We start from the raw sequence: 23254 nt of genomic DNA on the forward strand, positions 1-23254 counted from the left end.
TGTCCATGTATTTGTTTGTATTCCACATGTGAGTGAAATCATATGGTGTCTGTCTTTCCCAGTCTGCCTTATTTCACTTAGCCTAATACCGTCCAGCTCCATCCATGTCACTGCAAATGGGATGATTTTGTCTTTTCTAATGGCTGAGTAGCATTCCATTGAATATATATACCATATCTTCTTTACGCAATCATCAGTCAATGGGCACTTGGATTGTTTCCATGTCCTAGCTATTGTGAACAGTGCTGCAGTGAACATAGGGGTACATATGTTACTTTGGTTTGTTGATTTCAAATTGTTTGGGTAGATACCCAGCAGTGGGATAGCTGGGTCATACGGTATTTCTATTTTTAGTTTTTTGAGGAATCTCCATACTGTTTTCCATAGTGGCTGCCCCAGTTTGCATTCCCACCACAATGTATGAGAGTTCCCTTTTCTCCACACCCTCTCCAACATTCGTTATTTTTTGTCTTAGTGATTATAGCCATTTTAACAGGTGTTAGGTGGTATCTTAGCTTAGTTTTGATTTACATTTCCCTGATGATTAGTGATGTTGAACATCTTTTTATGTTTTTAGTGGCCATCTGTATATCTTCTTTGGAGAAATGTCTGTTCATATCCTCTGCCCATTTTCTGATCGAGCTGTTTGCTTTTTTGTTGTTGAGTTGTGTGAGTTCCTTACATATTACGGAGATTAATCCCCTGTCAGATATGTGATTTGCAAATATCTTCTCCCAAATTGTGGGTTGTCTCTTTGTTTTGATCCTAGTTTCTTTTGCCTTGCAGAAGCTCTTTAGTCTGATCAAGTCCTACTTGTTTTTCCTTTGTTTCCCTTGTCTGAGAAGACATGGTATTCGAAAAGATCCTTTTAAGTTTGATGTCAAAGCATGTACTACCTATATTATCTGCCAGGAGTTTTATGGTTTCAGGACTTCAAGTCTTTGATCCATTTTGAGCTTATTTTTGTGGATGGTGTGAGATAATGGTCTATTTTCATTCTTTTGCAAGTGGTTGCCCAGATTTCCCAACACCATTTACTGAAGAGACTATCTTTTCTCCATTGTTCTTGGCACCTTTGTCAAAGATCAGCTGTCTGTAGATATATGGTTTTATTTCTGGGCTTTCAGTTTTGTTCCATTGATCTGTGTGCCTATTTTTGTACCAGTACCATGCTGTTTTGATTACTATGCCTTTGTAGTACATTTTGAAGTCAGGGATTGTGATGGCTCCAGCTTTGTTCTTACTTCTCAGCATTGCTTTAGCAATTTAGGGTCTTTTGTTGCCCCAAGTGAATTTTAGGATTCTTTGTTCTATTTCCATGAAGAATGTCATTGGGATTCTGATAGGGATTGCACTGAATCTGTAGAATGCTTTGGGTAGTATGGACACTTTAACTACGTTTATTCTTCCAATCCATGTACATGGAATCTTTTTCCATCTCTTTATATCACCATCTATTTCTTTCAATAATGTGTTGTAGTTTTCATTGTATAATTCCTTCACCTCCTTGGTTAAATTTATTCCTAAATATTTTATTCTTTTTATTATGACTATAAAGGGAATTGTATTCTCGAGTTCTCTTTCTGTAAGTCTATTATTAGAGTATAGAAATGCAACTGATTTTTGTAAGCTGATTCTGTACCCTGCAACTTTACTGTAGCTGCTAATTATTTCTAAGTTTTCCAATGGATTCCAATGGATCATGCCATCTGCAAACAGCACGAGTTTCACTTCTGCACTCCCTGTTTGGACCTCTTTTATTTCTTTCTCTTGCCCAATTGCTCTGGCCAAAACCTCCAGTACAATGTGAAATAAGAGTGGTGAGAGTGGGCACCCTTGTCTTGTTCCTGTTCTCAAATGGATGGCGTTCAGTTTTTCCCCATTGAGCATGATGTTCGCTGAGGGTTTGTGATACACGACCCTTATTATGTTGAGGTAATTTCCTTCTACCCCCATTTTGTTAAAAGTTTTTATCATAAATGGCTGTTGGATCTTGTCAAATGCTTTCTCTGTGTCTACTGAGATGATCACATGGTTTTTATTCCTCATTTTGTTAATGTGGTATATCACACTGATTGATTTGTGGACGTTTAACCATCCCTGTGTCCCTGCTATAGATCCAACCTGATCATAATGTATGATCTTTGTGACGTACTGCTGTATTCCGGTTGCCAATATTTTGTTGAGGATTTCTGCATCTATGTTCATCAGTATTACTGGCCTGCAGTTTTCCTTTTTTGTGTTGTCCTTGTCAGTCTTTGGGATCAGAGTGATGTTAGCCTCACAGAATGTGTTAGGAAGTGTTCCATCTTCCCTAATTTTTTGGAATAGCTTGAGAAGGACACTTATTAAATCCTCTCTGAAAGTTTGATAGAATTCTCCAGGGAACCCATCTGGTCCTGGGCTTTTATTTATTGGGATGCTTTTGATTACTGTTTCAATCTCTTTACTTATGATTGGTCTATTCAAATTACCTATTTCTTCTTGATTCAGCTTTGGGAGATTGTAAGAGTCTAAGAATTTATCCATTTCCTCTAGATTGCTCATTTTGTTGGCATGTAGTTTTTCATAGTATTGTCTTATAATGCTTTGTGTTTCTGTGGTATCTGTTGTTATTTCTTCTCTTTCACTTCTAATTTTATTTATCTGAGCTTTCCCTCTTTTTTTCTTTGTTAAGTCCGGCAAGGGGTTTGTCCGTTTTGTTTACCTTATCAAAGAACCAGCTCCTTGTTTCATTGATCCTTTCTACTGCCTTTTTTGTTTCAACTGTTTTTATTTCTGCTCTGATTTTTTACTTCTCTCCTTCTGCTGACTTTGGGCTTTGTTCTTTTTAATTCAGTTAGGTGTAGTTTGAGACTGCTTATTTGGGATTTTTCCTGTTTGTCAAGGTGAGCCTGTATTGTGATGCATTTCTCTCTCAGTACCACTTTTGCTGCATCCCATATGAGTTGGGATGGTATGTATTCATTTTCATTTGTCTCCAGATATTTTTTTATTTCTCCTTTAATTTCTTCAATGATCCATTGGTTGTTCCACAGGATGTTGTTTAGTCTCCACATCTTTGTCCCTTTCGCAGCTTTTTTCTTGTAATTAATTTCTGGCTTCATAGTATTGTGATCGGGAAAGACGCTTGTTATTATTTCAATCTTCTTATATTGACGCTTGCCTTGTTTCCCAGCATTTGATCTATCCTTGAGAATGTTCCATGTGCACTTAAGCAGAATGTGTATTCTGCTGTTTTTGGATGGAGTGTTCTATATATGCTTATGAAGTCCAACTGGTCTAGCTTTTCGTTTAATTCCACTGTTTCCTCGTTGATTTTCTGCCTAGATGATCTATCCATTGATGTGAGTGGAGTGCTGAGGTCCCCTACTATTATTGTGCTATTATTAGTATCTCCTTTTAGGTTTGTTAATAGTTGCTTTATGTACGTTGGTGCTCCTGTGTTGGGTGCACAGTGTCATATCCTCTTGGTGGAATGTCCCTTTGATCATTACATACTGTCCCTTCTTGTCTCAATCTGTGTTATCTTGAAGTTTACTTTGTCCAATATAACTATTGCAACACCTGCTTTCTTTCATTTGCAATTAGCTTGGAGTATTGTCTTCCATCCCTTGACTCTGAGCCTGTGTTTGTCGTTGGAGCTGTGTCTCCTGGAGGCTGCATATTGTTGGGTCTTGTTCTTTAATCCATCTCACCACTCTGTGTCTTTTTATTGGAGAATTCAATCCATTTACATTTAGGGTGATTATCAATATATGAGGGCTTAATGCTGCCATATTATCACTAGTTTGCCAGTTCTCCTGCATTTCCTTTGTTTCTTGTCCTGTGTATTTTGGTCTACCAATTGAGTTACGTAGTTTTTTATGTTGTGTTTCTTTGTTTTCTCCTTCTTTATTATTTGTGTCTCTGTTCTGCTTTTTTCTTTAGTGGTTACCATGAGGTTCGTATTCAGAGTCTCATAGATAAGATAGTCCATTTTCTGATGGCCTCTTATTTCCTTAGATTAAACCCATTCAGTCCCTTTCCTCTTCCCCTCCTATGTTGTTTTTCTCACATCTTATTCCACCTTGTGCTGTGAGGTTATGGTTAAAATGACAAGATTATCTCTGTTTTTGTTGTTTTCCTTCCCTTTATCCTTAATGCTATACTTGAGTACTTGCTAACTTGTTCTGATGTACAGCTACAATTTTCTGATTTTGTCTACCTATTTATCTCATTCTATGCTTTTTAACCCCTTTCTCCATTTTTTTTCAGGTATGAGGGCCTTCTTGATCCTTTCTTGGCGGGGGGGTGGGGGGGCTCACAGCTATGAACTCTTTTAGCTTTTATTTAAATTTTAATTAAAATTTTAAAAAATTTTTATGGGAAAATTTTTATTTCTCCATCATATCTGAAGGATATTTTCACTGGATAGAGTATCCGTGGCTGAAAGTTTGTGTCTGTCAAAGATTTGAATATGTCATTCCAGTCTCTCCCAGCCTATAAGATTTCTGCAGAGAAATCTCCTGAAAGTCTGACCGGGGTTCCTTTGTAGGTTATTTTCTTCTGCCTTGCTGCCCTTAGTAGTTTTCCTTTGCCATTCATGTTTGCCAGTTTCACTACTATATGCCTTGCAGTAGGTCTTTTTACATTGACATATTTAGAAGATCTCAGAGCCTCTTCTACATGGATTTCTATTTCCTTCTCCAGGTTTGGGAAGTTCTCTGCTATTATTTCTTTGAATAAGCTTTCAGTTCCATTCTCTTTCTCCTCTCCTTCTGGAATATCTATAATTCTTATGTTGCATTTCCTAATTGAGTAGGCTATTTCTCGGAGACTTTCTTCATTTATTTTCAGCCTTAGGTCTCTCTCCTCCTCCATCTGGAGCATTTCAACATGTCTATCCTCAATTATGCTGATTCGCTTATCTATGATGTCCGCTAGAGCATTCAGGGAATCCATATTTTGTTTTATCTCATCCATTGTGTCTTTCATCTCCAATATTTCTAATTGATTCTTCTTTATAGTTTCAATCTCTTTTGTGAAGTAGCTCCTGAACTTGAATTGTTTCTCTTTTGACTCACTCAGTTTTTTTAATGACAGCTATTTTGAATTCTCTGTTATTTAGATTACATATTTGTGTCCTCAGGACTGATTTCTGGGTACTTGTCATTTTCCTTCTGAAGATTTAATATAATTTTTGATACTGCTAGAGGGCATGGCTCTGTTTTTGCACACTGTGATATTATTTGGTTGTAGTTACCACCTATCACCACTGGGTGGGGGTCAAGAGCCATGTACTCTGAGCCTTTTGCATTCCGCCAGGATCCCAGGCACTGGAGCCGGTGCTTGGCGGGTGGGGGGAGTGGCACTTTCTTCTGTTTGCTTTCACGGGCTTACTCGCTCTGCTCTTGCCACCTGCTCTCCTGGGGCGTTGGTTTGATGAGGTCACCCCCTGCGATAGCTTTCACTCTGGTAGAGGGCTTCCCTCTAGGCTGTTAGCGCCCTCGGGAATCTTTGATGTTCACGCGAATGAACATCCCCTCCTCCCTTCTTCCCTCTGAGAGGCTGCACACATTCCCAGATCACAGTCTTTTTGGGAGAGAGGGAAGTTTCCTCTTACCCCATTCCACTTCCTCCAGATAGGGTGGGGGGTCCAGCCTCTCCACCCTCTGACAGGTGGCTTCGTGGGTCTCTCAATCTTCTGCGTTGTGTGGATGTCCTCTGAATGTCTTTTTCATTGTATGGTAGAGGGGAGAGATTACCAGGAGAGCTCACTCCACCATGATGCTAATGTCACTCCAATAAAGAGCTCTTTTTAACTTTACAACAGACTTTTTAAAGCACCTACTAAGTAAAACAAATTGCTAGCCAGCACCACTATCTGAGGGCTTGTGAAGTGTTTGACCCCACATAACATCCTATCAGATTGGGGACCCACTTTACAGCCAAGGAGGTATTGGAGTGAGCCCATAACCACAGGGTCCACAAGTCATATCATACCACAATACCCAGAAGCTGCCAGCCTGACAGAAATTCAAACCATCCACTGAAAGAATAGCTGAAGGGCCAGCTTGAAAGTATTCTTTATGAGGATGGTACATCATTCAACAAAACAGAGTAACTCCTTGAATCAAAGATCTTTATATGGTGCATGGTTCTGGGAACCAAGGGATCCAAGCAACAGTGGTCCACTTACCATCACTCTCAATGACCCACATGGGAAATCTGTGATTCCCGTCCCCTCATAAGTTCTGCAGGTCTGGAGATCTTGGTTCCCAAAGAGAGAACAGTTCCACCAGAGAAAACAACAAGAGTCTTACTGAATTATAAGCTAAAGCTGCCATTCTGGGCGCTTCAGGCTCCCTGTGGCCAAAGGACCAGGAGGCAGGAAGAAGAGTCATCATTCTACGAGGGATATATCACCCTAATCTCAGAATTCACCAGAAGACATAGTATACAGTATGATACTCAAATACTTGTCAACAATGAGTATGTGAATTTTCTACCAAAGGCCCAATTCTTCCAAGCTCTATAATTTTGGTTTGAAGGGAAGGCACAATTATAAAAATAACTTCATATAGCAAGCACTTATTAAAGCCTAGCTAAGTGCTTACAGCTAAGTGCTGCGCTGTAAGACCCATACACATACACATTTTAATAAAATGTGATAGTAATGCAAAGGCAGGAATAAAGGTAAGAAAATGAAAAATATGGTAAACTTTTTAGGAATACATCTACTTTTCGAACTACCTGTGTTAAAATCTTAAGTTAAAAAAAAAAAAAGCTCTCAAAAATAGGATATTCACATTGCTTCTCCTTCCACAAAAGCATTCATGTACATAACAATTACTTTAAAGAAGAAAAAAAATTTACTTTTGAATTTCTTCTGGAAAAGTTGCACTAAACATAAGGGTTTGACGCTGTTCCTTTGATGGCATTCCTGGGCAGGAAATTAATTTCTTCATTTCTGGTCCAAAACCCATATCCAGCATGCGATCAGCTTCATCCAAAACTAAATACTTGACTTGTCTGAGACCAATCTTAAACGGTATTTTTCAAGGGTTAGAGCAGAAAATGCATTCTAGTTAATATATTAAACTAAAATATTGTCTACAATTCCAACTGTTAATATATTCTTAACGATGAAGATTAGAAATCAATGTATAAAATGATGAAAATTGTTATGCTTAGATAATACTACTGCTGCTCATTTCAGTTCTCAATTTTCTGTTATAAAGCATTTTATAAGACTAAAAGAAACCAAGACATCTAGATCAATACTACACGATAGATCTGCAATTACTTAAAAATTCTATTTCTTCACTGTCTAATACCTTAGCCACTAGTGACATATAGCTATTATGCACTTGAAACTTGGCTACTGTGCCTGAAGAAACGCATTTTTAATTTATCATTTTTAAATTTAAATAGCCACATGTGGCTAGTGACTACTGTATTGAACAAGGCCGATCTAGACTGTTAACTGGTAAAGTCAGATTCTTTAATGTAAGAAATAAAACTTCCTATCAGCATGACATATTCAAAGTCTTATAACGGGTAAATTTATTTCTAACTTCTTTAAATCCTTAATAAATTCTCCATTCTCTAATCACTCAGGAATAACTAGGAAACTTCTCTTACCTATGCATGAACACTTATTTCTATAAATATAAGCACACATTTGAAAAAGGAAACAAGTGACTTTAGTACCACCATGGAAGATGGTTAGTGAGAAATCAAGGTGGATTTCTCTGGATACTATTAACAAGTATCCTAAGAAAAGTGCCTTTATGCAGAAAGAACATGTTTTGAGGAACCCCTTTAGAGAAGAGCCTAAAAAAGCAAATCAGGTTCACGAAAGTGAGTTTAAATAATGATTTAGAGACATAATAATGTGGTATGCGAATACCTAAAGTAAGTACATAGTCCTAAAACCTCTTTTTAAAGACTTAGAAAATTAACAACCCTGGCTAATATCACTCCCATGCTAAAACAGGATACGAGATTACTCATACCACAAAGGCTTTCTTTCAGGGAAAAAATATTTCATTAAGACATACACTAAACTAGCTAAAAGCACTTACAGCATTTTTCTCCTAGTGTAGTGGGGTATAGGATATGGATTCTGGAATCAGAACCACATTCTAACCCTAGCTCCACTACTTACTAGAGTTAACTGAGGGATTTTTAAGTAAAGTACATAATCTCACTTAGTTTGTTTCCCATTATAAAATGGAAAATACTATTTACTTCCTGTTTGGATTATTTTAAGAATTATATGAAAAATCATAAAAGAATCTGATGAGGGCCTAATATATAAATGGTGCTCTAACAAATGTATCTATCTCTGAACCATTCTTTCCAATTTCCATACAAAAAAATTAATCAATCCCACAACTTTGTTATCCCTCTAGGGCCTACCTTTTCTTTACTTATGATATCCATCAGTCTCCCAGGAGTAGCACACAATATATTACAGCCTTGTACTATTTGTCGAATTGAATGCCCCAACTGGGTTCCCCCATATATAACAACAGCTCTTACACAAGTCCTATTGACAAGAAAAATAAATGTCATTTTCTAGTTATTTGAAAATTAGACATTTCTTTCTAACAAGACATAAAACGAGGGGCCAGCCCCGTGGCCGAGTGGTTAAGTTTGCATGCTCTGCCTGGGCGGCCCAGGGTTTCGCCGGTTTGAATCCTGGGCACAGACATGGCACCGCTCATCAAGCCATGCTGAGGTGGCATCCCACATGCCACAACTAGAAGGACCCACAGCTAAGAACAGACAACTATGTACCAGAGGGTTTTGGGGAGAAAAAGGAAAAATAAAATCTTTAAAAAAAAAAAAAGATATAAAACGAAATCCGTAAGAAACTGATACATTCAACTATCTGGAAAAAAAAAATTAAATTCATCCCAGGAAGAAGTTGAAAAACGGTAGGGAAAAAAAATATTTTGCAAATCTAACTGATAAAAGGATCTTCAGAAACAATGTAAACACCATCCACACAAAAATAGGCCCAAAACATGAACAAATGGTTCATAAAAAATACAAATGACTTTTAAACATTTTTTTAAGTTCAACGCTACTTTAAAAAGAAAAACAAGTGAAGACTGACACTGTTTTTTCTCAAGTGTGATCATATCATGTTAGGGTGCAGGGAAATTGGCACTCATGAGGGTAAACTGAGAAATCCCTTTCACAATTTTAGTCTCTATTAAAATTTAAAAACTTATCTTTTCCCCAATAAATTCGCATCTAAGAATTTAGCATTCAAATATGTCCCCACAAACAGGCAAAGATGACTGTACAATAATATTCATTGCCAACATTATTTTTAGCATCAAAAGACTGAAAAACAAGTGTCTAACAATAGAGGACTTAAAATTTTAGTCCACTCATACAAAAGAATACTGTGCATTCATAAAAAGAAAGGGGTACAGTTCTAGATTAAGCATTACCTCCAAAAAACATTTAAAAAATAGGGTGACAACAGCTTAGTACTTCATCATTTGTCAACAGGAGGATTAAAGTGCATACATGTGCATCAGCTATTTCTATAATAATTCATATGAAACTGCTATTAGCAGATAACTCTGAAGAGGAGAATCAAAGTACTGGGGATCAAGAGTACGGGAAAATTTTATGTTTTATTAAATAAACTCATTGCTTTAAATGGAGTGTTTGTTTTTCACTATTGTAAGGACTAAAGAGTTAACATACATAAAATACCTAACTTAGCACATGCTAAGTATTCAATAACTTACTTATTACCATTATTATTCTAAATGTACCATAATTTAACAAGTCCTCAAATGACATTTAGATATTTTTCAGTCTTTTGCCACAATGTTGCAACAAATATCCACATACAAATATTTATTTTGTGCACACATATTACCTGAAATTACCATGCACATTTTCATCTTTAAAAAAGAAAACTATTATCTTTTACTTGATTTAAAAGCCTGAAGAGCAACATAATACATGCAGATTAGCCAGAAATAAACACTAGTATAAGCAATATACATCTACTTTTTCCAAAAGATCTATCCAGCTTGACATTAAAGAGATTTTAAGAATTTTAGTTTTTTCCTCTCATTTTAAATAAGCTGATTTATACAAAATAAAGGTTAACAGTTTCTACATAGAAAGGTCTAAAAAAGTTGTAAAGAAAAATACTGAGATTCCAATAGAGAAACTGGTAAATAACAAACAGATAATTCACAAAGGAAAAAAGTAGTTAAACTTCTTAATCATCAAAGAAACAAAAAAATGAAGATCACTGTGGTGGTTTTAAAATATGTACACAAATTCTTCAATATTCCTTCCTTCCTTCAAATATGGATCCTAACTCCCTTCCTTCTTAAGTGTGTGCAAGGCTGGCTTCACAGGTGTGCAACCTGCACAGTCACACATAGCCCCAAGCTTAGAGGAGACCCGAGCTTGATTTAATGCTCGACTTGCTGTCTTAAAATTTGCAAGAATTTTTAAACAAAGGACCCTGCATTTTCATTTTGTACTAGTTCCAGCAAATTACATAGCTAGTCCTGAGTATGGGCTAGACTTAGTGACTTGTTTAGCGATGAACAGAATATGGCAAAAGTGACTGAGACTATTTTATACATGCGCCATTGCAGCCTCCTCCTTGCTCTTTTCTCATTGACCACTCAATCTAAGGGAAGACAGCTGCCATTGCTAAGGACAACCAAGCATCCTCATGGACAAGTCCGGTCAAGCTTTCAGATGACTGCAATCCTGGCAGACATCTTGTGTGCCAACTCATAAGACACCCTAAGCCAGAAGGCACCCAGCTAAATTGTTCTCCAATTCCTAACCCTCAGGAACTGAGATAATATTTATAGTTTTGAGCAACTAGGTTTTAGAGTAATTTGTTAAGCAGCAATAGATAACTAATACTAAATATAAATACCAAAATGTATAGTGAAACTGGCATTCTCACATACTGCTGCTTTAAAATAAGTTTATACCTTTCAACATTAAATTTATAAAAATCTACTCTGAGGAAATACTTAAAACATAAAAATAAAAAAGTTTTATACAGCAGGCTGTTCATTACAGTTTTATTTATAGTATCCCCAAATTAGAAACAACCTAAATGCCCCAAAATAGGAAATAAAATATATACACATGAACAATCTTTTAAAGTCATTAAAAATTAGGCATGATAATGAAATAAGCAGTTTTCCATACTATGGAAGTTATGTGTAAAAGAACAGAAAATTATCAGGAACACCCTAAGTTAATATTTTAAATACGCATTGAAAACTGCCAGAAAATACACTAATATGTTCACTATTGTCTTATCTTTCTACTTCTGCTATCATCTAATTTTTAATAAGCATGTTTCTTTTTAAAAATAAAAAACATGGATTCCATAAACAAGATTATGAAAAAGTACACTTCAATCAAGTAACATTAATTACATGAGTACCTTATTACTGAGTTCTTCCCAAACGAAGTGAGAAAAAACTCTAAAGAAAAACTTGTTCGCAAGTGCCATTCCAGATGTACTCACCCAAAAGAAAATTTTCTGGCTTCCAAATAGATCTGATTGATCAATTCTCGAGTTGGTGCTACAATAATACACTCTGGCTCCTGCAGCTCTTTAAAACGACTGGCAGTTATTCCATCACGCATCATATGAGCCAAAATTGGCAGAAGAAAAGCTGCCTAGAAGTTAAATTGCATAATTTACAAATTTATACTGCATCATCCTTCCCTATGGAAACCTATTCCTCATGTCCTTTATAGTCTTTAGATTCTTCTTCCATCTTGCTGGTAAATTTAAGATAAGAAAGGAAAACAATTTTTATTTCAATGAGTTTTTAATATCTAGGTCTTTATACTCATAGCTACCACAAAATGTTTGATAAAGTTAATCTACTCTTTCAAAATATTTTTTAGTTCTTTTTTCTTTTTATGGTAAGGAAGATTCACCCTGAGCTAACATCTGTTGCCAATCTTCCTCTTTTTTTTCTGCTTGAGGGAGATGAGCCCTGAGCTAACATCTGTGCCACTCTTCCTCTATTTTCTATGTGAGATGCTGCCACAGCATGGCTTGATAAGCAGTGTGTAGCTCCATGCCTGGGATTCAAACCTGTGAACCTAGGATGCCCAAGCACAGTGCACCAAACTTACCACTACACCATGGGGGCAGTCCCTTTTTTTTCAGTTCTTTTAAAAAAAAACAACATACCCATGGATTCTAAATAAATCAACAACACTACTTATTTATAGAGAAGAATGTAGATATAACTTGATAGAAATCACTGCACTCAGCAGTTATTCTAAGTGAGTGCTTCTGGAGTAGTAATAAAATGCATGACAGAAGTGGCCCACAAGCAGAGTAAAAATTGGGAAATCATTAATTTGGATTACTAAACATATCACCCTTATTGAAGTTACATCTGTCAAGAGAAATTTTCTGCTATACTCTTCTCATTGAATAAGACACTAAAATCTACCTCCAAAACCACGTTTAAGTCACACATCAGCTGCAGTATTATACCTACTGCCCCTTCTACTCTACTATGGAGGCTGATTAAGACTAAAATAGTATGAACCAAGACTCTATGATCCTGGAAATGATCGTCTTTAAGGTTTATCTCATGGAACTCTATTTAACAGACAAATTCCAGAGAGTAGTCCTAGGACCAACCTGGTTTCATCAGAGTTCTTTAGAATTAAAATAACCTGAAGTCATTTGATAGTAAGGACCACATACAGTGCATATAGCTATTTCTCACTGCCTGACTCCAAAACTGTGATTATCAGCTATATTACATGAATTTTTTTCTCTCTTTCTCTGTGTTTTATAACCTCTGGTGCTTTGATCCTCAATCATTTTGTTTTAAATACTACCATGTTCCAGAAGAAGTTAAACACACATACTTAGATTAAACATCTATGAACTGCAACACTACTCTAGAAACAGTTTAAAATTCTTTCTTCAGAAGTATACAAATCCCAGTAAAATCAGAAAACAGAAGCAAAAACATGAATATTCATCACATTCACTGAAATCATTTACAAACTTTTCTATCTAACAAAAGAGATTCAACCAACCTGGGAAGAAGCAAAGTTCAAAACACTTAACAGTCTGCGTTTGGGACAGAATACATACGGGAAAATGACTTACAGTCTTTCCAGATCCTGTTTGAGCACAAGCCATCAAATCTCGTCCTGCTAGTATAATAGGAATACTGTATTTTTGCACAGGAGTAAGCTTAGTATAACCAGCTTTAGCAATGTTGTTATTCAGTGTCTGACACAGATTAGCTTCTTCAAAAGTCTAACAAAAAAAAGGGAATTAAATTCCATATCATATGCAGATCATTCCATAAATATATTCCATTTGAATTAGTTTCAAGTTTTTGTTAATTACACTTTATATATAATGCTGTTTTACCAATATATCCCCACTCAAAAGTAATATCCAGAACCTATATATCATTACTTGATAGAATTAAGGAGTATTTCCTACGGACAGTGTTTCTACAAATGTTTTTTCTGCCCCCTCAAAACCTGTGAGAGATAAATAACTGACCAGTAAGAACAGCTGATTACCAACAGGGGACTGGGGGCTCTCCTATTCCTTAGAAAATCACTCCCCTAAGACACACTTTCTCACATCCTTAGAAAGCAGAAATCTTGACTCTCTAGGAAAAGTATTCTTTTTAATAAATTTAAATAAAGCTCTCTTCTTGGTTTGTGGAGGTGGGGACGAAAGATAGTACCCTCCCTTTTGACATTATAATTCTATTGTTGATGGTAGACACAGTTCGAAATTTCCAACCTAAGATATTTGATACTAAAGATGGAATTTTTATATTCTTATCAACTTACAGAAATGTACCATATATTTTAAAACTAAAGTCTGCTACATAGTCAATACAGAAATAATTATTAAACTTACCAGAATTGCTGGTGGGGCATCATGTCCAGATACTTCTACAAGAATATTATCATATTTGTCAAAGTTTATGCCTGTCTGATAATGTGCAAAGATGGAGTCCTCATCCTCAGGTGGGGGAGGTGGTATGTAGGTCACTTTTGGGCCTTGAAGTTTAAATAAAAAACAGAATTTACACTACAAGAATTAGAAGAAATAAAGAAAAATAAGAAGAAAAACATAAAAACTGACAAAATCACATTTTAAATACCATGGAACTTCACAATGTTTATGATTAAAGTTTCCATTTCAAATAAAAAAGTTAACTTTACTTTTAAATTATTTGGCATTTTTACTAAAATGCAATAAACATTCACGTGGATCACACAAAAATTAATATACCTTGAACGTCACCACCTTCTCCTCCTTCAGCTTCTGACTTCCAAGTATCTTAAAGGGAATCAAACCCCAAAAAAAGATAAATGTTTTTAAAAATCAAAAGGCGAAAGAACTCACTATAAAAAATTAACTACCTTATCTAAAGTAAAACTTACTCTTTCCAGAGTCTGTTATTACTTCTTCATTTAAACCTTTGTAACCACCTATTAAAGAAATCCATAGGGACAATCAGTCAAGATACAAGGCTGTGCATATCTTTATTTTCATTGCTTGTCTTCAAAGAGAACAAGTTCTAAACATAGACAGACATCTTTAAAGTCTCTTCGTACAAATAATACTTGAGACAATTAAGATAAATGGCATCCTGAACGTTTGAAGTTTCCTTAGTATTCAAAATGCTGAGGTTTTGCAGATGACCCTGGTATATAGTATTTTTTTGTTTAAGCTCTCTTTCCTAATTCCTGTTTTCCTCAGCAAAGCAATGTATTTTCTAAAAGAAACGAAAAAGCCATGTGTGTTGGACTATTCCTACTACCACTCACAGGTTCAATGATTTGCTAAGACAGAATATAGTAGTCATATTCATGGCTATGACTTATTACAGCGAAAGGACAGGGAGCAAAATCAGAAAAGAGAAAAGGTGCATTAGTTAAAGTCCAGAGAAAACCAGGCATAATTTTCTCTTGCACTGATGTCCCACTGATGCTTAACTCCCCCAGCAATGAGTTCTAACAACACACTGGAAATGTTGCCTATCAGAGAAGCTCATTAGAGACTCAGTACGCAGGGTTTTTATGAGGAGCTGATAATGAGGCACTTTATGCCTGACACATACCAAAATTCCAGACTCCCGGAAAAAAAGCAAGTATGCAGCATAAACCACATTGTTATACAAACAGTTTGGGCATAGTGAGTCACTCTTAACCAGTTAGGGTGGTGAGAGCCCTCCCGAAATCTAAGTTCCTAGATGCCAGGCAAGGGCCAACCTTGTAAGCAGGGCTTTCAAACAATAGCAGTCAGGCCTGTTATGTTAACTCTTTCCTATACACTACCTTTCTGATTTACAGACAACCAGTCATCTATTGTACCACTTTCAGTTACTATCACAAAACAGAATAAGGACTGCATTAGATTTGAAAAGCTAACTAGATATAACATATTTATAGGTGAGCTCTTTAATTTTCTTGTCCTGTATGCCCACAGGTCTTGAAATCCTCTTTCAAACAAGATACAAGCATTTGTAGAAGATATGGTTTGAGTAGCAATTAATAATCTCTTTCTGTAATGAAGATTCCAAAAATGAGGTGGAAGGCAGTTCAAGGTAGTTGTCACTTTGAAAGTTATCAGACTAATGATCACTGAGAATTTTTCGGTGACATCAAACAAGCTTTATTGTTTTACTAGTCTGGAAAGCATTTCAACTTTTATATGACATTTAAGTATTTCTAAGTCTGAAAAAAATTTTCATAGTACAAAATTATATATACTGAACTTTATTCCCATACCAAGCCAAATAACTATCTCACGATTTAAAAAACATTGTTTTAATAAGGATTTGTAGATACAGATGTATCTCAATCTTTAATATTTGCACAATATCCCACTTTATGGTTATATTATTTATTTAACCATTATTTACTGATGAATTTTAGGTGATTTCTAGTTCTTACTTACTATAAATGAAGCTTCAGGGAACACCCCTGTATACGTGTTGAGCAAATACATCTCTACAATATATAATTTCTATAATGGAATTGCTGGATTAGAGAGTATTAAATAACTCTCCAAAACAGGCTGTGCAAATGTATACTCCTCAAAGTGAATACTCCTCAAAGCATATACTCCTCAAAGCAATAACAGTTAAACTTGGATTACAATAATTTTAACCGCTTATAGGTAAACCAAATAAGAACTCACCTCGTCCACTTCCACTGCAACTTCTGCTTTGATAAGTGTCACCATTACCTGTAAGGTATTGTTTGCAGAATATTTAGAGAAAACACAGCTCCTCCTCAAGCACATAAACCACATAGCTATTTCTCTTCAAACACTGAGTAATTACTCAGGATTCCTAATCCCCTCATCCATCCATCTCTTAATTATACATTTAACTTAAACCTTTTTCTCATTTGAACATTTTGTTTAAAGACTTCTTTTTTTAGAGCAGTTTTAGATTCACAGCAAAATTAAGAGGAAGGCACAGAGATTTTCCCATAAACCTTCTGTCTCCACACCTGCATAGCCTCCTCCGTTATCAACATCCCCCACCAGAGAGCTACATTTGTTACCAATGATGAGACTACAATGACACATCATTATCACTCAAAGTCCATAGTTTACATTACAGTTCACTCATGGTGCTTCACATTCTATGTGTTTGGACAAAAGTACAATGACATGTATCCATCATCGTAGTATTATACAAAGTAATTTCACCACCCTAAAAATTCTCCATGCTCCACCTATTCATCCCTCCCCTCTAACTCCTGGAAATCACTGATCTTTTTACTGTCTCCACAGTTCTTCCTTTTCTAGAATGTCATATAGTTGGAATCATACAGTATGTAGCCTTTTCAGATTGGCTTCTGTCACTTCGTAATATTCATTTAAAGTTCCTCCATACTTTTTCATAGCTTGATAGCTTATTTCTTTTTAGTATTGAATAATACTTCATTGTCTGGATATACCACGGTATATCCACATTTGAGTATTTTTCACCAACAATTATGTTTTTTTTTTCCAAGTTCCCTAAGTCAGAATGCTTTCTTTGAAATCAATGCAAACTTCATTTTCCTTCCTCCAATTAAGAGTATAATTTATGGGGATGGCCCAGTGATGTAGGGGTTAAGTTCGCATGCTCTAGTTTGGTGGCCTGGGGTTCAAAGGTTCAGATCCTGGGCATGGACCTACGCACCATTCATCAAGCCACGCTGTGGTGGCATCCCATATACAAAATAGAGGAAGACTGGCACAGAAGTTAGCTCAGGGACCATCTTCCTCAAGCAAAAAGAGGAAGATTGGCAACGGATGTTAGCTCAGGGCCAATCTTTCCTCACACACACAAAATTATAATTTATATCTCAAATTAACTGGTAGCTAAAGGGGAAGAAATAATCCACAGTGTACAAATTTTATAAGAGAGGCAAAAATGTCCATTTATTCTTGCCTATAGATCTAAAAAACAAAGAAAATCATAAGCCAACCTAGTACACTTAAACATACATATTAGGTTAACTAATCCTAGAGACAAAAGCATGTATGAATGATTAATATTCAGTAATAAAGTTTTACTTCTCACCTGCACCACTTAATGCTGGTCTTCTAGAACCAAAGAGCCCACCAGTGCGCTGTGTCCCCTCATCTTGTTCATATTTGCTATCTAGATTTGTAGATAATAAAATGAGGCTGTTAGTTTTAAAAAGTTTTTAAATCATGCAATTAAGAGAAAAAAATCAAGTTATGGTGCCAGAAGTTAAAAGATGTGGGGTAAAATACTTTAACAGGAATCACAGTATTTTTCTAAGCATCACAAAAAGGCTTTCTCCACAAATTATTTCCTTCAATTACAAGTTACTCCCTCACAATTTTATTGTATTAAAATTATTTTGTAAAAGAAGTTAGGGCCAATGTTATGCCAAAATATGATATAAGCAAAAGTTAAATCACCTCTGAAAAGTAGCACCATTACTGCCCCATAAATTTCACATTGCATCATCTCACTGCTTATTGTCCAGAATAGCATGCCTTGCTCCCACTGTTGCCAAATCAAACCTTAGCAGTCCTGCACACCAACCCTCCAGATCCCTACACTTCTATAAAAGTGACAATTCACTAATCTTCTATACATCTATTAAATCATTATTACAACTTTATCTTTTAGCTCCCAAAGCCACTAATCTGTCCTCCTCTGTTAAAAGACACATGCAATCCAACAGTGACTTCTAAAGACAATACCTTAACTCCAAGGAATGATGGCTGGAAGAATTTAAGGTAGAAAGCCACATTGTGGGGTTGGGCAGTTGAGCCACAGAGAAGGCCAGCTATTTATAAGGTCAGCCATTATTATCAAGGCTCTAAAACACTTGATAGTATTTAACATAAAAGAACTGAGTCACACAAACTTCTAAAAGGATTCATACATTTCAACTTAACCAGTATGCAATTATATGTATGTCTAAAAAATATTATATACGATGCAGGTGATTATGTATCAGCCACTGTGCTAAACTATTCTCATACAATCCTTATAACAACCTTATGTGATAGGTATAATTTTTTTTTATCATTTCCTTCTTAACAGATGAAGCACACCATTTGGAATCCACTACTAACTTGGACTTCCTAGACCAAATCCTCCACGGCAACCTCGGAAACTACCTCTTCCACCTCTTCTGGATGCCCCTGGAGCTTCTGAATCATTTCCATCTTGATAGCCTACAATATCAAAACATACACACAAGAACAACACAAAACAACAACAAAGAAATCTTGTGGACATGGTGGCCAAATTAATTGAAGCCTTCCATAATTCAACGACTTTACATAAGTATTTTAGGGCATTAATGGATAGTTACTAAAAAGAAATGTCATATTTGACCTATAAAAGTTCAACTTTATTGATATAAATAGATAAGGCTACAATTTAAAAAAACCTACCACTTGCTTTGGGGATCAGAAAATGACTAAAAGGAAAAAGTGAACTTGTAAAACACTGGAAGTGGCCACAACTGCACCATTAACAGGATTTCTACAGTCCACACAGGATTAAATAAATCTAGACTGATATTTGCTCCCTATAAAAAATAATAAACATCTTACTCAAAGCACAGACATATAGGCGCAGAGTTTGATTTCCTGTTACAAACAGTACATTTTTAATTCAATTGAATACCAAACAATGCAATCGAAACAGTTCAAAGAAAATTTGATCCCATCTGGGGCAGAATGGGATCAATTCAAAACCAAAACGCCAACTGGGCAGGAAATAAAGAAACTGAGATTATTCAGTTTATGAACTTGCAACTATTTATAAAGAAACTGATCAATAAAGGTAAAAGTTCTACATATGATATTTCTTGATATTGAATTATATGGTTTTTTTGCAGGGTGGGGGGCGTTGAGGAAGATTAGCCCTGAGCTAACATCCGCCACCAATACTACTCTTTTTGCTGAGGAAGATTGGTCCTGAGCTAACATCTGTGCTCACCTTCCTCTACTTTATATGTGGGATGCCTGCCACAGCATGGCTTGATGAGCAGTCTGTGCCTGGGATCCGGGCCAGTGAACCCCAGGGCACAGAAGTCAAACACGTGAACTTAACCCCTATGCCACCAGGCTGGCCCTGAATTATATATAATGTATTTTTAAAGTCAGTTTATAAAACGGGGCAGAACTATCACACAGTAGATTTATAGTTATGCATCTATGACCTAAACCTTACAGAATACTCTTCGACCTAACAACAAATCTATTTATCAACACTTACACCCACTTTTTATTCTAAATTATTTATTTGTGCCTCTTTATCTTTCAAGAAACCTTGTCAGGGTTTATCTCTTTTCAGAAAAAAACAGTTTATCTTTTTGATCTTTTTTGTTTTTTTGGTATAAGTTACTTTCTTATATGTGTGTACATAAGTAAACATATATAATATATATATAAGTTTAAAATATAATAAAATGAAAACCTATGAACCCACCATCCAGCTTAAGACTAAAATGTTCCCAGTACCTGTGCAACCTATTTGTGTCTCTGCCTATCATGTTTCCCTTCTTCCCCAAGACACTTGCCCCCCACCTAACCAATATCCTGAATTGTTTTTCATTTTCTTGTTCTTATTTTATTTTACCAACTATGTATATACCTTTATGCAATGTATTGTTTAGTTTTGTTTTTGAGTTTTATATAATGGAATCATACAGAAAATATTTGTCTTGCTTCTTTTATTCACCTTGGCTTTTGTTGATGGGCGAAAACGTGCCTTATCCACTTTACTGCTGAATAAAAATCCACTGTATTTATTTCTAGCATTTATGTCTATTATATTTTTTACTTCCTTCCACTGAGTTTTCTTTATCCCTTTTTTAATTACTTAAGTGGAACACTGAGTTAATTTTTTTCTAGTGGACGTATTTAAAACTATAAAATTTCCTCAAAAAGCTAGCTGCTTTAGTTATATCCCATAAGTTCTGATATGTTCTGTTCTTACTGTCATTCAGTTCTAAATATTTCACTATTTCCAAAACTGAGAAATTCAGTTTCCAAACCAAAAGGATTAAAGGTTTTGTTTATGATTTCTACTTTAACTTGAGGACATAATCTATGATATAAATTCTATGGTATATTTTGGGACTTCCTTTTGGCATAATAGATGGTCAAATTGTACATATTTTCCATATGCTAGAAAAGGATGTGTAATTTACAATGTGGGGGCATATTATTCCAAATAGAACTATTAAATCAAGATTAGTAACTGGTATTCAAATCATCTATAGTCTTAATCATTTCTAGTCTGCTCAATCTATCAGTTTCTGAGGGAAAAAGTGTTTAAACCTAGGATCAATGGTTTAACTATGATTTGCAAATGTTTCCTTATAATTATGTCTATTTTTGCTTTATATACTTTAAGAATATGTTGTTTGGGGCCAGACCGGTGGTGCAGTGGTTAAGTGCACACGTTCCGTTTCAGCGGCCCGGAGTTCACCCAGTGGGATCCTGGGGTGTGGATATGGCACCGCTTCGCACACCATGCTGTGGTAGGCGTCCCACATATAAAAAAAGTAGAGGAAGATGGGCACGGATGTTAGCTCAGAGCTAGTCTTCCTCAGCAAAAAGAGGAGGATTGACAGCAGTTAGCTCAGGGCTAATCTTCCTCAAAAAAAAAAACCAAAAAACATGTTATTAGATTCAACCCATGTTAAGAACTGTAATGTCTTACCAGTGAACATGGATGGTATCATTAGGTAATTATTTCTTTATCTGTAACATGTCTGCCTTAGAGCCTATTTTATCTATTTCTATACCAGGTTTTTTTTGGTTAATATTGGACCAACATTTTTTCTCTTTATTTTCAACCTGGCAACGAAATGTTTACATATATTATAGCTATTGATACATGGATTTTTATTTTCTATCATCTTATTTTCAATTTTCTCTTTACTGAGTTTTTCCAATGCTTCTTGTTCTCCTTTCTGTCCATTAGATTTCCAAAAATGCGATATTTTATTTTATGCTTTTACTGATGTTCTTAAATTCCACCATGAATATTTAACATTTAAATTATTTTCAACATATTCTCTTCCTACAAAGTATTTCCTCCACTAGTAAGTTAGACATTTTATCCTTTTTCTGATTCCTCTTCAATTTTACCATATTTAAGAAATCTTGAAGTTAGTTTTAACCTATTCTCCTTCCTACTGCGCTGGTGAAAAACTTTAGTCTTTTCATTTGCTAGTATTTTAGTTCTTTCTTATTTCTAAAACCCTGAAATTAATCATCGTTATTATTACTAGCTTATACAGTCAGTACTTACTTAGGTTAACCAATATGCTTACCAATTTTAAATTTTTCATTTATTTATTTTGGTGCATCACTGCTTCCCTCTCCTGTCTTCCTGCAATCAGTTTCCTTCTTACTAATATATATGATTTAGTAGTTCTTTCCTCAAACAGCCTGAGAGTATTAAACACCACCTTTATCTGAATGGCACTATTTCTCCCCAACATTTAAATTATGTGACTACAGCAGTTTGGATTCAGAGCTATTCTCGCTCACCATTCTGAATTCTACTACATTCTTATCTCTACCTTTACTGAAAAAAAAGCTCTGCTGTTAATCTCTCGTTCTTTTACAGATGGATCTGTCTGTTTTTCTCTGGGAGTTTTAAAGATTTTTTATCTCTGTAATCTCATAATTTCAATACATCATAAGGGTGTAAATTTGTTTTTACTTTGTTTGCTAGGGACTCTTATACCTCTTGACATCTAGAAAAGTCTCATCTATTCTCTTTCAATAGTCTCCTTTCCACTGCTTCCCCTCCTCTCATTTTCTCCTCTCTCTCCTCAGAAGATATTTAGATATATGTTGGAATAACAGAGCTTCTTATTCTATCTTCCATATCCATTAGCTGCTTTCATATTTTCCATTTCCTCAGATCTTTGGATTCATCTATTCTCTTCAACTGTGTTTAATCTGTTTAATCCATCCATTATGTTTTTAATCACTCTTTTCTTTCCTGTAAGTTCAACATGGTTCCTTTTCAAATCTATCTCTTCCGCTGAGCCAATGACTATGTAATACCTCAGTATCGCTGGTATCTATTATTCCACACACAGCAGAAACTCAAACGTTTAAAAGAAACGCTCTTCTTTTCCTTTAATTGATGCCAATTCCAAGTTCTATAAAGAGCCTAATAACTAGAGGTGAAAAGAACATGGATGTTATGTAGAATTAAAAGTCTACACGACCTTCTTCTTCCAAGGTAGGGGCAGAAATTCCACGTATCCTGCACTGTCTTGAAAATAATGATCTTTGTTAAAATAAATAGGTTAAAAAGTTAGGAAAACACTATAGAACTTAAAATGAATGAAATAGATCTACACTTTCAATAAATAATTTTTAAAAATGTTGACTAAAAAGGTCACAAAAAGAAAAGTATAATATTAAACTTTAAAAAAATATGAGCAGGAAGTACACACACCAATGTCAAAATAAGTTACCCCTTGGAAGGGGAAGACGTCAAATATAAAGGGAGGACAGGTCTTCCAACAATTTTGTAATTTTTTTTCTATATTTGAAGTAAATATGACAAACTGTTCCTATTAAATCCAGGTACTAATATACAGGTTTTTGTATAAGAGAATATTCAGCGCTTTTCTGAGTTATTGAAATATTTCAAAGGTTACCACTTTAAATGCCACTTTTCATAAAATAACATTAATATATTTTTAA

The 23254-nt window shown here is 35.4% G+C and overlaps 1 protein-coding gene across 1 annotated transcript in view; it reads right to left on the reverse strand.

Annotated features, from left to right (window-relative positions):
• DDX4 (DEAD-box helicase 4) overlaps positions 1-23254 on the reverse strand; it is a 73715-nt gene that overhangs the window by 10043 nt on the left and 40418 nt on the right. Inside the window, exons 7-16 of the mRNA XM_014860354.3 lie at positions 18638-18739; positions 17604-17684; positions 16223-16270; positions 14461-14508; positions 14309-14356; positions 13931-14073; positions 13154-13306; positions 11531-11685; positions 8407-8536; positions 6859-7025 (exon numbers count right to left, since the gene is read on the reverse strand). Coding sequence (XP_014715840.1) covers positions 6859-7025; positions 8407-8536; positions 11531-11685; positions 13154-13306; positions 13931-14073; positions 14309-14356; positions 14461-14508; positions 16223-16270; positions 17604-17684; positions 18638-18739 — 1075 coding nt within the window. The remainder of the gene's footprint in view (positions 1-6858; positions 7026-8406; positions 8537-11530; positions 11686-13153; positions 13307-13930; positions 14074-14308; positions 14357-14460; positions 14509-16222; positions 16271-17603; positions 17685-18637; positions 18740-23254) is intronic.

The sequence above is a fragment of the Equus asinus genome, chromosome 10, assembly GCF_041296235.1.
Source record: "Equus asinus isolate D_3611 breed Donkey chromosome 10, EquAss-T2T_v2, whole genome shotgun sequence".
NCBI lineage: Eukaryota > Metazoa > Chordata > Mammalia > Perissodactyla > Equidae > Equus > Equus asinus.